We start from the raw sequence: 17,509 nt of genomic DNA, 5'->3' as shown, positions 1-17,509 counted from the left end.
GGAACGTAACCTAGCGAAGGAGAGGATCCACAGAGTACTCAATATTGGTTGGAAGACAAAAAAGGCATGCCACTCTATACTTTATAACAGCTTTGTTGACGTAATGTTTCTATCCCATATGAACTGGAGACTTCTCATGCCGATGGGATGTATGAAGAATTAGGCCCACAATGGGAGAGGAAGTCCTTTTTTGGAAGTCTTCGAAATGAGGTTGTCTGGATGGACTGGGATAGCTGCGAGGCCAAGGCAGAGGAGAGACCCTAGGGCTAGGGCCTAGGCCACTAGTCCATCATTCAGATACTGACCGACCATCATCATAAACATGCCATCTACTGGTGGTGAATACACAACAGGGCCTTCACCCTCCACATCAGAGGGATATGCTAATATACGCTAAAACCAAAATAATTCATAGTTAAAGATAATGAATAGATCATTGATAGTTAATATATAAAAACAAAAACACATACAAAAAAATGTAATATCCAAAAAACATAGCCAAAATGTGAAGAAAAAAAGCCTGGTTTGAATTATGGCTTAAATCAGCGATGGGTAGCTTTGATGGGGGTGGGGGCCACAAAAAATTTGAACACATCAAGACGCCCCCTTCTTGACAACGGAGAGAATAAAACTTGAATTTTAGTTAATTTCCTGTAATTCGCCACATGGGGAGTAGAGAAAAAGTTGCAGTTTTAAAGCAAGTTTGCAGCAATTCTACATTTTGCCATGGGACGGAGAGAGAATCTTGCCATTTTACAGCTAATTTCCTGCAATTCCACAATTTTGCCATAGGGTGGACTGGTGGAGAAAAATGTTTGCAGTTTTTAATATGAAACCGGAGTGAAAGTGACTAACAAAATCAATTGGGGCCCCCTGGTCGGTAATTAGACTACAAATACTATAAGTTTAGATAGATTGGTAAGTTAGTCTAGCCATCCATCTAAAACATATTTTTGCTGACATGGGCTAATTGAGTGACTGTCAGTGACTGACATAACAAGAGAAAAACTACTGATGCACTACCATATTTAGAAAATTGCACCTTGTGTATTCTACTATTCTAACTCAACAGTAATTCAGACCCTGACGGAGTCCCCCAAAAATGTAACCACGGGCCAGGGATAGGCCAGTTGCCCATCTCTGGCCTAAAATCAACCAGCCCTAAAAGGTGGTGCGTTCATCAAAGTAGATCTAGTCTAGTATCTCTGTATAAGCATGAGATGATGACTGGCTGGCACACAGTCTGCAGCATAAATGGGTTTCTGGAACAAGACCAGGAGCCAAAACCGTTCAATGTTAAGATGACATTTAAAATCTGCCACTTCTCCGCAATGATTTTAAAAGCATTTTAAAACCATTAGTAATAAATCTTTTTCAGCTAAGAAAGTCAGAGAGTAAGGTTATTGAGGGGTATTTTATGCCGGTGAACAAAGTTAGTTCATACCCACATTTGGGCCGTAATTCCGATTCATCCACAATTTGGACAATTTGAAAGACTGTTAATCATATGGACAACAGAACATCTGAGTGAGCTAATAAAAAAAAAAGCATAGAACATTTCAATCTCGATTCAACTCGGAGAGCTTTAGTGCCCTCGTCAAAAGTAAACAGAGCCACATGAAAAGCCTGACTTAAACTGTTACCAGTTAAATTCATCATTCACTTCATTTCCGCAGTCAAAGGGACTTTTCAGTGGCGTAACATTATGGCCACATAAACCCCTGAAATCTAATACTCAGTCTCTAATACTTTTATTGGGAGAGGGATAATATCACATTATAAAAACTTAAATCAAGCTTTTAAATGTCATCCTGTGGTCGGTCTGTTGAGTGACTCGGCAGGGTGCTTTCCTCTGTTCTCCACAAATACACACAACTATACCTGGATGTGTAGCCAACATTAAGCAGTGCTTCCTCTCAGCAAATGTATAGATGATCAGTAGCAAGAAAGGGTACAAAAGCATAAAGTGATAGAGGCCAGTGTGTTCCACTTCCTAGCCATCCTGGACTTCATTACAAGAAATCCAAACGAAACAAATTAGCAGCCTGCCTCCCCCCAAAAAACGGGGCTGTAAACTACAGTAACAGACACATTTTTATGTAAGTTTGCCAGGAGGGACATAAACCAGAGGGGTTTCAAACTGTGACACAGGATAGAGGTGTATTAAAAGTAAATCTTTCCCCGCGCTTTTTCAGCTCCATTGTGCCATCACGTTGTTCTGTCTTTATGGACCCGCGAAACACGGGCCCCGTTCTTTTTTCAGAGGTAATTAATTAAAAGAGGAAGTTTGCAGAGGCTTACAACTCGATTATTAGGTTGTCCTTTTGAAGTTTTATTTTAGGGCAGAGGGGGGGGAGGGGCGAATCAGGCCCTAAATCACGGCGGCCGATGCCGTGGTGTTGAACTGTTTGCAGCGTCTGGCTTATTGGAACGGCTTGTCAGGATGTGGCGGATGCCGAAGACCAGATTGTCGTTGTTTCATGGTTAATGAGGTTTTTGCGGTCACAGTTACGGTCAACTGATGAGAGTCAGAGAGAGGGCAAGGACCAGGCACCTGCTGTTGTCACTAGACATACTCTCACACAGACAGACGGACAATGTAAACAGGAATTAATAGATATTCTTAGACAATGAAAGGCAGAGAAACAAAAGAGACTAAAACGATCTACTCTGCAACATGCTCTGCTTATGACAATCGACTCAATAGCCATAATCATTAGGATTAATGATTGATGAAGATGGTGTAGTTCTGCTATGGCACAGTGGACAGCGGACAATTCTAAACAGTTGTGTGAAAACATGGAGATATAAAATCGAGAAAGATCAAGAGTTCATCAATACTACAAGAGCATGTAAAACAAAAATACACAGGTTTTAGCAAGTTGTTAGCAAACCCAATGCGTTTTGTACCTTTTTTGATCCAGCAAATCCCTCGGACTCCAGGAAGAAATAGGCAAACGGCATCAGGACGAAGAGGCAGAGATTGGAGAAGAGCGATACCAGATTCCACAGGCCTGGAAGGGCAACATTACAGCTAGTCCTGATCAATGAATCAACCAATCAATCTTTCAAGATTGTCACCAAGCAAAATACAACATGACAGAAATCACACCTTACAATAAAACACATTATCCTCAGAGGCATCCTAAATGCCACCCTATTCCCTACATAAATGCACTACTACCCCTAAATAGTACACTGGGTAGTATGCTATATAGGGAATAGGGTGCCATTTGGGACACATACCTAGTCTCACGAGAAAGCGTTGCTTTGGATAGATAGACAGCACAGTTGTTTCCACTGGCCACCATGTATTCCTGCAGTCAACTGCTAAACCATGGACTCTGATGCCCCCTTGTGACAGCAAATGAAGATGTTTGTAATACCCTATCCTCTGCCGAATCCCCAACAACCGGATGTTCCAGGTTTCAGGGAAATGGAAAGAGAGTCTGTGACACAACGCGACTTCCGCTTTTGGACGCTAACAAGGCGACACTCCAGCTTAACTCCTCCTCCACATTTACTGGATTGGTTGAACAACGCAGAAGAGAACCTCCCCCAGACAGTTTTTATTTCTTCTTGTCAAGACCAGTATTTAGGGGATCTAGCTTCCGGCGTTAGTTTAATAATACCCTGTTCCTGAAGAGCTATGGGTGTGCAGACTTTTGTTCCAGGCCAGCACCATCACACCACGTCTGTTTCCGCTAATGATATGTTGATTACATGAGTCAGGTGTGTAGAATCAGGTGCAGTGCTAGAACAAAAGCCTACACCCCCTGCAGACCTCCGGGACTAGGGTTGGTGGCTACTGCCGTTGGGATGGTTTAGGCATGCTTTGCAGCCATGCTCACAAATAGAAAATCAGGTCTTGACTAATGTAACACTCTCTGACAAACCAACAGGTTGCGTCCTATTCCCTTTACTTCTTTTGACGAGGGCCCATAGGGCTCTGGTTGAAAGTTGTGCAATTTATAGGGAATAGGGTGCCATTTGGGACGCAGCAGTCTGATGGAAACAGATCTTTGTGACTGGATGTATAAAAGGAGTGATTCTGTTATGTGTGGTTAGTGGACCAAATCCAAAGAGACCAGGACTTACTTATCTAAAGCTGGAACTACAAAATCAAAAGCACTCAAAACAAAGTCAATCCACATAAAGTCTGCGTCCCAAATGACACCCTACTCCCTACACAGTGCACTACTTTCAACCAGAACCCTATGGGCCCTGGTCAAAAGAAGGATGCTATATAGGGGAAAGGGTGCCATCGGGGATTCAACCAAACAAACAAGATGTGAAATGTGAATGACACTACTGACCATGGATGAGGGAGCCATTGAGCCACTGAATGTAGTAGTTTTTGGGGAAGGAGAGCAGGATCTCATTGCTAATGATAGAGAAAGGCAGGAGGAGAACAGCCCCACCCGACATGGCCAGGGTGAAGGTGCACAGGTACAGTCTGTGGGGGAGCCACACACACACACGTGCAAGAACGCACACACGCACGCACACACACGCGAACACACACACACAGAGAGAGTGAAAGAGAGGAATTAGTAAGAAAGTCTACAGTTTGCTGTGAAATCACACAGCTTTGTTAAGGAATTACACACATACAGTATCTTACAGCTAGTGTCGGCAACAGGTGGCCCGCGGGCCAAAACCAGCACGCGAGTGATTTAAAAAAAAAAGTATTTTATTTTGGAAAATACAATAAAAAAATGTATTTAAATCACCAGCCAAAATGAGTTTCATTTAGGAAATCTGTTCCCAAGTATTCCCCCCCCCCAAAAAAGAAGACACTTATGTGATCGTGTCTCAATGTAATCAAGGCATGAAAGTATTGTTATTTTCAAATACAAAATCACTTTTTGGGCTTAGTTGTGGTCAATTTGCAGTGATCAAATTGTTATAATTATGTTCCGGCCCCCCGACCCGTCGCTCTGACAAAAATCATCCCGCGGCTGAATCTAGTTCCCTACCCCCGTCATACAGTATTAATTCATATAAGAACGGCAGTGTCACAGCTCTACACATCAGCATTCAAATGCATCTACATGAGCTGTGTCCACACATACAACGCCCACATTCATGCAGGCTAGGAATCGTTTGAATAAATTTGATTACTCAAGTAGAACTGTAGGCCAACGGTCATTAAAGGATTAGTGTTAGAATACAAGTCACATTAATGGAGAATCTTCTTATACAGTGTGACAGGGATTAATAATAAGGGAATTAAGTTGTTTAGTGCAGCAGGCTGCTTCCCAAATGGCACCCCATCTCCTATATAGTGCACTACGGGACCTGGTCAAAAGGGGCTCTGGTCAAAAGTAGTGCACTACATGGGGAATAGGGTTCCATTTGGGACGCACAACAGCCGACCACTTAACTTAAATACTAGTGGAGCAGATGGCCACTTCAGTGTCTATGAGCCTTATGTCAATCTATATCCCTCCCTCCCTCCCCTCCAACCTGGCATCCCAGCAGAGCAGGGGCCTGGGCTTTAGCCTGCATGTGGAGCTTGCCAGATTCTGCTGGCCAGAGGATTACTTCTGTTCTGGTCCTCCGTGGGACGTGGACAAGGTCACCACTTTGATATATAGCTCGAGAATCGAATTCATGTGGAATGCTACACCATTTACTTTGCTCAGCTGTTCCCCCTTGCAATATCACCATTAGCTGGACCCAAGAGTACAAATGACAAAGTGGGCCACAAACATATGGTCTATTGTTTCTGCTTTACTACCAGAGTTGTGTTGGTTAGGCCCAGTGTGCAGTGGTGTGCTATGTGAAAGACAAGCCACATCAGCCATTCGAACCAAGACATAGGCTACACCTGTGTTTCGCAAAGCGGTCCGCGTGACCCTCAGCCGTTCCACATATTTGTTCTATTCCAACACAAGCACACCTGATTCACCTAATCAGTACTTGCTGATAAGTTGGCTAGTTGAATCAGGTGTGCTAGTGTTGGAATAGAACAAATATGTGGAACGGCTGAGAGGCATGAGGATCGGTTCGGGAAACACTGAGATACTAGAAGTAGGGCTATTTCTTAACAGCTTTATTGAAAGTAGTTCCACTCACGATATTCTGTTGACGATGGCGTCTTCGTCCTCCTGGTCATCTGAGGGAAAGGAAACCACTTAAGTCACAGCAGGTACAGCAAGTGAACCCTACAGAGACAACCAAGGGCCTCTTGGGACTACAAACCCCATGTTGCCCGGTTCAAATCCTGGGTTGGACTACCGTTAATGCATCAATGTACTTGGCTTAGGGGAGTCACTTTTTCCTATGGGCATGTCCCAAATGGCACACTATTCTCTACACAGGGCACTACTTTTGACCAGGGTCCATAGGGCCTATGTAGGGAATAGGGTGCCATTCGGGACTGATACATGTACCTACTGTACTGTAGCCACCTGGGTGCGGAGAAAAGAACAGCCTAGATTTTCTGGGCACGATATTTCACAGGAGGATCTTTGACGTGGAGTGGTCTACTTTTAAAAGGAGCTTCGAGAAACCGGGGTGACCTGGACGTTCTATTCTTGTCCAAGCACAATGGGTGTGGAAGAGAGTTCATCATAACTGCATCTAGTGATTATTTTACTTTGATTCCACACATAGTAAAACGTGCAGTTAGGCTGGCTATAGGCCCATTTCTATCCATGGCCATGGACCATCTGTTTATACTATCAACACACTTCATGTGGGGGTGGGGGTCATATTAGTTTCATCGTAGGGAACATTACATGGAAAGCCATATACTTTTGATCTTGAGAGAAGCCTTTCCCTCGGAATAAATATAAAAATGAGTGATTGCATTTCCAGTGCTGGACAGCAAATGCATCTGAAGTTTATTTAAATTGTATAAACTGGGTAGTTTGAGCCCTGAATGATGATTGGCTGACAGTCGTGGTATATCAGACCGTATACCACGAGCATGACGGAACATTTCAATTTACTGCTCTAATTACGTTGGTAACCAGTTTATAATAGCAATAAGACACCTTGGGGGTTTGTAGTATATGGCCAATATACCACGGCTAGGGCTGTACCCAGGCACCCCGCGTTGCGTCATGAGTAAGAACAGCCCATAGCCGTGGTATATTGACCATATACTACAAACCCCCGAGGTGCCTTATTGCGTCAGTATACATTTTCACTAGGTAGAGTGCCTTCAAAAAGTATTCACACCCCTTGACTGTGTTACAAGTAGGGCTACCCCAAAATAGTCGACTGGTCGATTGTTTGGTCGCTAGGCTGTTGGTCAACCAAGATTGTTTTAGTGCCTTCGGAAAGTATTCAGACCCCTTGACTCTTTCCACGTGTTACGTTACAGCCTTATTCTAAAATTGATTAAAACATTTTTATTTATTTTTTTAGTACTCAGCAATGTACACACAACACCCTATAATGAAATTTTAGCAGACTTCTAAAAATAAAAGACAGAAATACCTTATTTACATAAGTATTCAGACCCTTTGCTATTAGACTCAAAATTGAGCTCAGTTGCATCCTGTTTCCATTGATCATCCTTGAGATGTTTCTGCAACTTGATTGGAGTCCACCTGTGGTAAATTCAATTGATTGGAAATGATTTGAAAAGGCACAGACCTGTCTATATAAGGTTCCACAGTTGACAGTGCATGTCAGAGCAAAACCAAGCCACGAGGTCGAAGGAATTGTCCATAGAGCTCCGAGACTGGATTGTGTCGAGCCACAGATGTGGGGAAGGGTACCAAAAAATGTCTGCATAATTGAATGTCCCCAAGAACACAGTGGCCTCAATCATTCTTAAATGGAAGAAGTTAGGAAATATCAAGACTCTTCCTTGAGCTGGCCGCCTGGCCAAACTGAGCAATCAGGGGAGAAGGGCCTTGGTCAGGGAGGTGACTAAGGACACAATGGTCACAGAGAGCTCCGGAGTTCCTCTGTGGAGATGGAAGAACCTTCCAGAAGGACAGCCATCTCTGCAGCACTCCACCAATCAGGCCTTTATGGTAGAGTGACCAAACAGAAGTCACTCCTCAGTAAAAGGCACATGACAGCCCCTTGGAGTTTGCCAAAAGCACCTAAAGACTCTCAGACCATGAGAAACAAGATTCTCTGTTCTGATGAAACCAAGATTGAACTCTTTGGCCTGAATGCCAAGAGTCACGTCTGGAGGAAACCTGGCACCATCCCTACGGTGAAGAATGGTGGTGGCAGCATCATGCTGTGGGGATGTTATTCAGCGTTGGGGACTGGGAGACTAGTCAGGAACGAGGGAAAGATGAACGGAGCAAGGGACAGAGAGATCCTTGATGAAAACCTGCTCCAAAGTGCTCAGGACCTCAGACTGGGGCAAAGGATCACCTTCCAACAGGACCATGTCCCTAAGCACATAGCAAAGACAACGCAGGAGTGGCTTCGGGACAAGTCTCCGAATGTCCTTGAGTGGCCCAGCCAGAGCCCGGACTTGAACATCTCTGGAGAGACCTGAAAATAGCTGGGCAGCAACACTCATCCATTCAAACTGACAGAGCTTGAGAGGATCCCGCACAGAAGAATGGGAGAAACTCCCCAAACACAGGTGTGCCAGGCTTGTAGCGTCATACCCAAGAAGATTCGAGGCTGTAATCGCTTCAACAAAGTACTGAGTAAAGGGTCTGAATACTTATGTAAATGTTACTTCCGTTTTTTGTATTTAATACTTTTGCAAACATTTCTAAAAACGTGGTTTTGCTTTGTCATTACGAGGTACTGTGTGTAGATTGATGAGAGAAAAAAACAATTTAATCCATTGTAGAATAAAGCTTTAACATAACAAAATGTGGAAAAAGTCAAGGGGTCTGAATACTTCCCGAATGCACTGCAGACAGGTGTGTATTCAAATCAATTGAATTTACCACAGGAGGACTCCAATGAAGTTGTAGAAAGATCAAGGATGATCAATGGAAACAGGATGCACCTGAGCTCAATTTCAAGTCTCATATCAAAGGGTCTGAATTATTATGTAAATAAAGTATTTCAGTTAAATATTTGCTAAAATTTCTAAAAACCCGTTTTCACTTTGAGGTGCCGGTACTCAGCTCCTGTGAGCTCCTGCCAAAGCCAAGCACTGCTTCTTATCCCTTGCGCAAATAGCCTAGAGCTGTGTCTGTCTCGAGCTCACTGGCGCTGGAAACGGAGGGCCCAGAATATTTTATGTTGCAAGTTCACTAGCACAACAAGCTTTGGCTGGACCCAAGTTAATAGTAGATACAATGTTTCAAGTTCGTTACAGACAGGCCATGTGTAGCCAATGTAATTTATAGGATATTTACATTTATCTGGATATTGTCTACCTGCAGGCTGCAATATTGTTATTTGTTGGCTTTATGTAGGCAATTTTTTGTCAAAAGAGAATCTTTTTAGATTTGTATCATATAGATTTGGATATAATTTTGATTAACCACATGACAATGATAGAGATATGAAGATGTTATTTTCGGTATTTATTATGGATCCCCATTAGTTGCTGCCAAGGCAGCAGCTACTCTTCCTGGGGTCCAGCTAAAATAAGGCAGTTACACAATTATAAAAACATTACAATACATTCACAACAGATTTCACAACACACTAAGTGTGTGCTCTCAGGCCCCTATTCTACAACACAAAATCCATGTGTACGTGTGTGTATAGTGAGTATATTATTGTGTGTTAGTATGCATGTGTCGGTGTCTATGTGTTGCTTCACAGTCCCTGCTGTTCCATAAGGTGTATTTCTATCTGTTTTTTAAATCTAATTTTACTGCTTGCATGAGTTACTTGATGTGGAATAGAGTTCCATGCAGTCATGGCTCTATGTAGTACTGTGCGCCTCCCGTAGTCTGTTCTGGACTTGGGGAATGTGAAGAGACCTATGGCGCCATTTCTTGTGGGGTATGGATGGGTGTCTGAGCTGTGTGCCAGTAGTTCAAACTGACAGCTTGGGGCATTCAATGTGTCAATACCTCTCATAAATACAAGCAGTGATGAAGTCAAGCTCTCCTCCAATTTGAGCCAGGAGAGGCTGACATGCATATTATTAATGTTAGCTCTATGTACATTTAAGGGCCAACCGTGCTGCCGTGTTCTGAGCCAATTGCAATTTTCCTAAATCCCTCTGTGGCAACTGATCCCACGACTGAACAGTAGTCCAGGTGTGACAAAACAAGGGCCTGTAGGACCTGCCTTGTTGATAGTGTTGTTAAGAATGCAGAGCAACGCTTTTATGGACAGACTTCTCCCCATCCTAACTACTGTTGTATCAATATGTTTTGACCATGACAGTTTTCAATCCAGGGTTACTCCAAGCAGTTTAGTCTCCTCAACTTGCTCAATTACCACATTATTCATTACAAGATTTATTTGAGGTTTAGGGTTTAGTGAATGATTTGTCCCATGCTTTTAGTTTTTGAAATATTTAGGACAAATGTATTCCTTGTCACCCATTCTGAAACTAACTGCAGCTCTTTGTTAAGTGTGCTGACATGTATAGTGTATAGTGTTGAGTCATCCGCATACATAGACACACATGCTTTACTCAAAGCCAGCAGCATGTTGTTGGTAAAGATTGAAAAAGGTAAGGGGCCTAGACAGCTGCCCTGGGGAATTCCTGATTCTACCTGGATTATGTTGGAGGCTTTCATTAAAGAACACCCTCTGTGTTCTCTTAGACAGGTAACTCTTTGTACACAATATAGCAAGGGGTGTAAAGCGAGTACACATATGTTTTTCAAGCAGCAGACTATGATCAATAATGTCAAAAGATGCAAAGATGACTAACAAAACAGCCCCCACTAAATTATGAATTAAATGCAACCATTTCACGAAAATTTGCATATGAAATCCGTAACTGGCATACAGATCGGTAGAAAATATAAATTGGCATTCCACATGAGAAAGGTTGCCGACTACTCGTGTAGCCTATTACCGGCAACTTCAGGAGAGTACTGGCAGAAACTGCAAAAGCTAGCAGGAGCGGGAGGAGAAGTTGGGTCAGGTTAAGTTCTTTCTTATGGTTATCTAGATCTCTGGCACCCTCTTGAGGCATCAAACCGTAAACTTAAAGCATCAGACAAGCTCAATGCATATAGTTGATTTTATTAAAACACAGGGTGTGTCTATATATGGAAAAATACACATTTAAAAATGTAGAGCAATTGATTGGTCGAAAGAACACACGACTTTAAATCTAACAATATATTTTTTTTGTCAGGGACAGCCCTAGTTACAAGGTGGGATTCAAAATCGAGTTAATTGTCAATTTCTGTCAAATTCTAATATTTGTAAAAACCTTATGTAAAATAAAACACTAATATAGACTACATGAGCAAAACTATGTGGACACCTGCTTGTTGAACATCTCATTCCAATATCATGGGCAACAATAGGGAGTTGGTCCCCCCTTTGCCGCTATAAGAGCCTCCATTCTTCTGGGAAGGCTTTCCACTAGATGCCGGAACATTGCTGCGGGTACTTGCTTCCATTCAGCCACAAGAGCATTAGTGAGGTAAGGCACTGATGTTGGGCAATTAGGCCTGGCTCGATGGGGTCGAGGTCAGGGCTCTGTGCAGGCCAGTCAAGTTCTTCCACACTGATCTCGACAAACCACTTCTGTATGGACGTCGTTTTGTTCAAGGGGGCATTGTCATGCTGAAACAGGAAAGGTAATTACCCAAAATGTTGCCAAAGTTAGAAACAAACAATCGTCTAGAATGTCATTGTATGCTGTAGTGCTAAGATGTCCCTTCACTGGAACTAAGGGGCCTAGCCTGAACCATGAAAAACAGCCCCAGACCATTATTCCTCCTCCACCCAACTTTACAGTTGGCACTTCGCATTTGGGCAGGGGTTTTCACGCTCAACAGTTTACCACCCAAAGTACATCCAGCCAACTTGACACAACTGTGCGAATCATTGGAGTCAACATGGGCCAGCATCTCTGTGGAATGCTTTTGACACCTTGTAGAGTCCATGCCCCAACGAATTAAGGCTCTGCTCACATCCTCTGATATGGGCTAATATTTGACTGGAGCGAGATTCCCAAATGCTGTAGCGCTGGCCTCCTCGCCCGCTCCAATTTCGCTCCAGTAGCGTTCATTTCACGTGCTCACGGCATACCTGGCCCAGCATGCATTTGTAGTTCACTTGTATGCTACCATCTATAGCCCCTTGCTTTAGATACTGTAATTTTCATACAGAAACTGATACAACACACAGGTTCTAAATCATGGTGACTTACAAAGATGAGGACCAAGAGCAAGACAGGGATAGTGCTGATGTACAGTAGTGTCCACAACTAAAGAATCATTGTGGAATCTGAAAAGACAAGTATCCCGAAAGAAAAGGAACGAGGTGGGTAGATAACTAAGTGTGTAATTGTAGTAAAGTATTTATAAACTACAAATAATACCTCCTCTTACATGTTACCTTCATTTTTGTTCTATTATCTACACAATAGGCCATAATTTATTTTGGCCCAATAGGCCTGGCATATTCCCACGTTCAAGGAGCTTTCCATTATGATTGGGTTATTTTACCTAAAAACCTAAAAAAATAAAAATAATAATAACTCTGCCCAACCTAGCATGTGGCCAAACGGGTGTTTAGCTTCCCCAGTGGCTCTGCAAGTGTGGAGAGGATATTCTCTGCTTCTGGCCTGCTCTCCAGGCACCATCGCATGAGCCTGAATCCACAGACTGGCCAAACTCGTGTTTCTAAAAATGTATTCTAATAAGTCATTTTTCGTTTAATTTGTATTCATTCTAAGTAAATCACCGCCTATATGCACAATTTATAGATGAGAATGATTTAGTACAACTAAATGTTGTTTACATGCTCTGCGCTTTATTTACATGCTCTGCGCTCTACCAGCCTATTGTGTCGCAAATGCTTGTATTTCTTTGTAGGCTATAGCATTGAAATAATTTAAATAATATAGCATAAATATTTCATTTTCGTTCCTTCTTAGGTTCCCTTTCTGGCGCCTGACCTATTTAGAGTGTTTATATGCTTTTTAATATGACATGTAGCCTATTTGAAAATGATGTGCGCTTCTTACATTCACCTTTCCATGTTTATTCAAATACTTTTCATTCAAATCCATATGGTTTGGTTTCAATACCAAATGGTAGGTTCACGTAGTCACAAAAATAGATGGGTGTTGGTTAAATTGTGATTTTAATGAATGGAGCGAATTTGGAGCGGCAGTGTTTTTGTGTTAGCTCGGAGCCCTTTTTTAAGCGGAGCGCAAGAAAGGACATGGAGCGCCCGGAGCGGTGTGCAAGCACCATGAGCGTGATTTCAAACCGCTCACATGCTCTGACCACTAAACAGTCTTGGAACAATGTGATGGTCCCTCCGTGTGCAAACATACCGTGAACAAAAGGCAGAGCTCAGCAATAATCGCTGTGAAAACTCTGGGACTGTGTGCGCATCTCAGGTGTGCAGGTATTACATAGAAACAGTTTTTGAAGTTGGTAGCACAATATGTGTTGGTAGTTTCAGTACAACCACCATAAAAACAGAACAAGACTCCTTACCTGTTTTTCTCTTGTACCTGGTGATGATGCAGTACGACACAATGTAGAGTACTGCAAACAGTAGGAAACAAATCTGAAAAGACAAAAAGAATTAAACAATTATAAAGCTGCTGAAGTGTTATGTACATGATCAATGCTACAATATCTGGCATTATAATGATGTGAACGCATAACACATTTAGATATGTATTAGCCTCCCGTAGACATGTCTTGCATCCCAAATGGCACCCTATTCCCTTCTTAGTGCACTACTTTTGACCACGGCACATAGGGCTCAGGTTAAAAGTAGTACACTACATAGGCAATATGGTGGCATTTCGGTAGTTTATAGGGATGCACGATATATCGGTGAACATATCGGAATTTTGCGCTACACAGCATTCCTAACCTAGCCCACAATGTCTGCTGTGTGGATCAAGCAGTCAATAAGTCGAGCAGTCAATTGAACGAGTAAGAACATTTCAGCGAGACAACTCAAAGGCGAAATCCATTAACGCCAAGATAATGGAATTCATTGACAATCAACCGTTCTCTGTCGTGGGTGATGTTGGCTTTCGCCGACTGGTCGAGCACCGGTACACACTACGAAGTGTGCTATTTTTCAGACGTTGCCCTACCGGAGTTACACAGTAATACCGTCACTGCTATTAGCTTCACGACATACATTCTATGGAACGCCATTTGGGTCTTTGCGTGTCAAAAAATATACAGTAGGACTGTCAATGCTGTACAAAACATTCTGCAAACAAGCAAACACCGGCCACGAATGATGCGTTTACAATACCGCGTTGGTAATAAAGCATAATTTGTTCGACCGCAACTTCTGGGGTAGGTAGCTTTAGCTCGGTACCTAGCTAGCACCAATACAACCAGCCTGAAAACAATGACCAGCAGAAACTGCAGTCATTTTCATTACTCTTAGCAATGATTTAGGAATCCTTGTGAGTAAGTATTAGCTAGGTTGCCACTTGTTGTTCGCCTACTGAAATTGAACTTCGGTTCATGAAAATAAATAGCTAGCCAGCTACTTAAACCTGTTGCCCAAAACTAACGTTATAAGCAGCCAGCTAGCTTCATCTGGCTAGTCAGGCTCGACCGGACCGAGTTATGTGTTGTGAAGCTAGCCACAATAAGGACTAGCCACAATAGCAGACTTTGCGGTTAGCCTTCAAAATAAGTGTCATTGTCAGGATGCAAATAAATACAAATAGTAGAATGTCATACTTTTATTTTGAAGGCTAACCACAAAGTCCACTATTGTGGCTAATCCTTATTATGGCTTGCTTCACATAGATGGGTCCGACCACTATTAATCAAATAAGACCTGTCTGTCTTATAAATGAGGTTTATTTTAGATGACACCTAGCTGCTAACTATATAGCTACTTAAACAGATGTCGTTTTGCTATGTTTTTGGGGAAGAACATTGTATGCATCCATTAGCCAGCTAGCTTTTTTTTTTTTATGATCAGCACTGTATGTGCACAAGACAACTTTACCAGCATCATAGCATACGTATCGATGAATCGTTGTGACATGAAATACGAGTGATAGTGTAATCAATGTGTAATAACTACATAAAAAAATGTATGAACGCGTTAAATTATTATGTGACGTACAGTCATATTCAGGTCCTGATTGGTCAACAAGCTTATTTGACATGTATCTTTTTTGACACGCAAAGACCCAAACGGCGTTCCATAGAAATCCTGGTTGAGAATGAAATGACTGAACAAATGAATAACGAAACAGCACAGCAAGTAAGTGAAAGAAATAGGTTTTGATGATGTTTTACTGGTAATAGGGACATATGTAAATGCCAACAAAAACTTTTTAGTCAGTGTGGTGTGTGTGTGTAACCTTTATTTAACTAGGCAAGTCAGTTAAGAACAAATTCTTTACAATGACGGCCCGGACGATGCTGGGTCAATTGTGCACCGCACTATCGAACTCCCATTCACGGCATCGAACTCCCATTCACGGCCGGATGTGATACAGCCTGGATTCAAACCAGGGACTGTAGTGACGCCTCTTGCACTGAGATGCAGTGCCTTAAACCACTGCGTCCATGTGTGTGTTAACTATTTAACTGTACTAGAATGCTTAAAACGCCGACAAAGTTTTGGGATATCGGTCAAAAATGTCCTATCAGTGCATCACTAGTAATTTATGGACATGCGATACATGGTCTATGACAGCAAGTTTGCTGGGATATGCATTACTGCATATCATGTACTGTATATGTAGAGTTATTTCCATAAGACAGCTATGATTGATGGAAGTTGGGATGGCCTGGCTGGATGGATACCAGTCATGCATGTAGCCTTGATCAGGTTACAGGCAGACCTCCACCCCCAAAGGCCTCTCTCAAGTCTAGGTGATTCACTCCTACAGGGGAAGAATAGCCTGGGTGGGTGCCGATACTTTTGCTACGTATATTCCACAACACCTTGCCCTCGCCTTGTAGACTGGGTATGTATTCATAAAACATCTCAGTGTAGTGCTGATCTAGGATCAGGTCCCCATGGCCATGTAACCTTGTTCATTATGATACAAAAGTTAAAACGGATCCTAGATCAGCACTCCTACTGAGGCACTTTATGACTCACGGCCCTGGCCACACCATACCCAAATCTAAAGAACAGATAGCTTAAACAGAAAAGTTGCAACTGACTAGTTTAAACCATAATAGTCATTGTTTGACACGAGATAGCCCCTAAATTTCAAATTTGAATGAATTAGGTCCTCCGCGGCAGCAGCAGCAGCAGCACTATCTCCGGTTTCCACATTATACAACACGAGGAGACATGAGTCAGCAGGAGTAACAGGCAGACAAGACACATATCTTTGTCTATCATTATAAAGTATGATAGACAAAGATTGGCTCTCAAAACCCTTCAAAAAGAAAACTCAATATCACCACCACATGACTACAGACCAGAAAAACGGTTGAAAGGTCAGTGCTCTGATCAGCAGCAACACATCTAAACCCCCTCCGACAAAACTTCAGATATGAGGTTGGTTGGATGCCTGACTGTGCCCAGGAGTGGCAGGACACCCAGGGAGAACCCTGAGCTGGCTGATGGTGATCAACTGACAACAGTATACTCTACTTTGCTTATCATCAAATTGCTCCACTGTATCTAGGCCTATTTCTTATTTTTCTCCCTTAGAATCCTCACTTATTTAACAGTAGGCTCGTAATTTAAACCCAACTATCCTAGCCTGCATCAGCTTTCTACACACATTCCCTCGTGACAGGCAGCGCATTGTTGCCCGGCATCTACCAGGTCGATGTTTTACATGATTCATGCATCTACTACCATCATATGCATGACTCAGTGGATGTACTGATAAAGCCTAACAGTCATGGCGTTTTCGAATATGCATTATTTTCCACTTGAGGGTCAATGTTGTTAGACATAGCAGCAGAGACAACCGATGACATAGACTTGTTTAGAGTGAGTGCAGGGCACTGCCAGCACCTCAAATAGCATTGTACACCTCTATAATATTTGACCTCACACAACACTGGGGACACTATAGTGACCGCACCTTTAAAACATATATATATATAAAAAAAAAATGTTTAAATACTACTAGCTCTGGTCCATGGCGTTACTGTGCATTAATCCACTAAGGAATGTGCAGTGGAGGAACGCAAACTAATGCCCTGGACCAGAGCTATGATCCCTCATGTTAAGGTACATATGCTGCTACAGCACTAGCTGTGTAAAGTTTAGGCTATGCTATAACTCCGGTGACAGCAACAAAACGTGGGTCACAAATGGTGGTCACATTTCATAGTAGAATCACTTAGGCACTATGTGCTAGAAGGGAGGAGGGAGCATTGGAATGCCAACGTGGATAGTGGCATTTCCATGTAAAAAGCCCCGTGAGCACCGACATGGGAAGTTCATAGGAACATGTCAAATGAAAGAGTCTATAAAAATAAATACAAACTAC

The 17,509-nt window shown here is 42.5% G+C and overlaps 1 protein-coding gene across 4 annotated transcripts in view; it reads right to left on the bottom strand.

The window, feature by feature from the left end:
- Nucleotides 1-17,509, bottom strand: part of LOC139583575 (limb region 1 protein homolog) — a 57,323-nt gene that overhangs the window by 35,908 nt on the left and 3,906 nt on the right. For 2 of the 4 annotated variants that reach the window (XM_071414804.1, XM_071414806.1), the window contains exons 2-5: nucleotides 13,545-13,617; nucleotides 6,082-6,121; nucleotides 4,317-4,456; nucleotides 2,911-3,014 (exon numbers count right to left, since the gene is read on the bottom strand). In XM_071414804.1, the coding sequence (XP_071270905.1) occupies nucleotides 2,911-3,014; nucleotides 4,317-4,456; nucleotides 6,082-6,121; nucleotides 13,545-13,617 (357 nt within the window). Of the gene's footprint in view, nucleotides 1-2,910; nucleotides 3,015-4,316; nucleotides 4,457-6,081; nucleotides 6,122-13,544; nucleotides 13,618-17,509 lie in introns of those variants that run through there. The other 2 variants (XM_071414805.1, XM_071414807.1) reach the window with 2 other exon arrangements.

This window comes from Salvelinus alpinus, chromosome 8 (assembly GCF_045679555.1).
Source record: "Salvelinus alpinus chromosome 8, SLU_Salpinus.1, whole genome shotgun sequence".
NCBI classification, from domain to species: domain Eukaryota; kingdom Metazoa; phylum Chordata; class Actinopteri; order Salmoniformes; family Salmonidae; genus Salvelinus; species Salvelinus alpinus.
The sequence above is the reverse complement of the archived record's forward strand: the minus strand, read 5'-3'. Positions and strand labels throughout refer to the sequence as shown.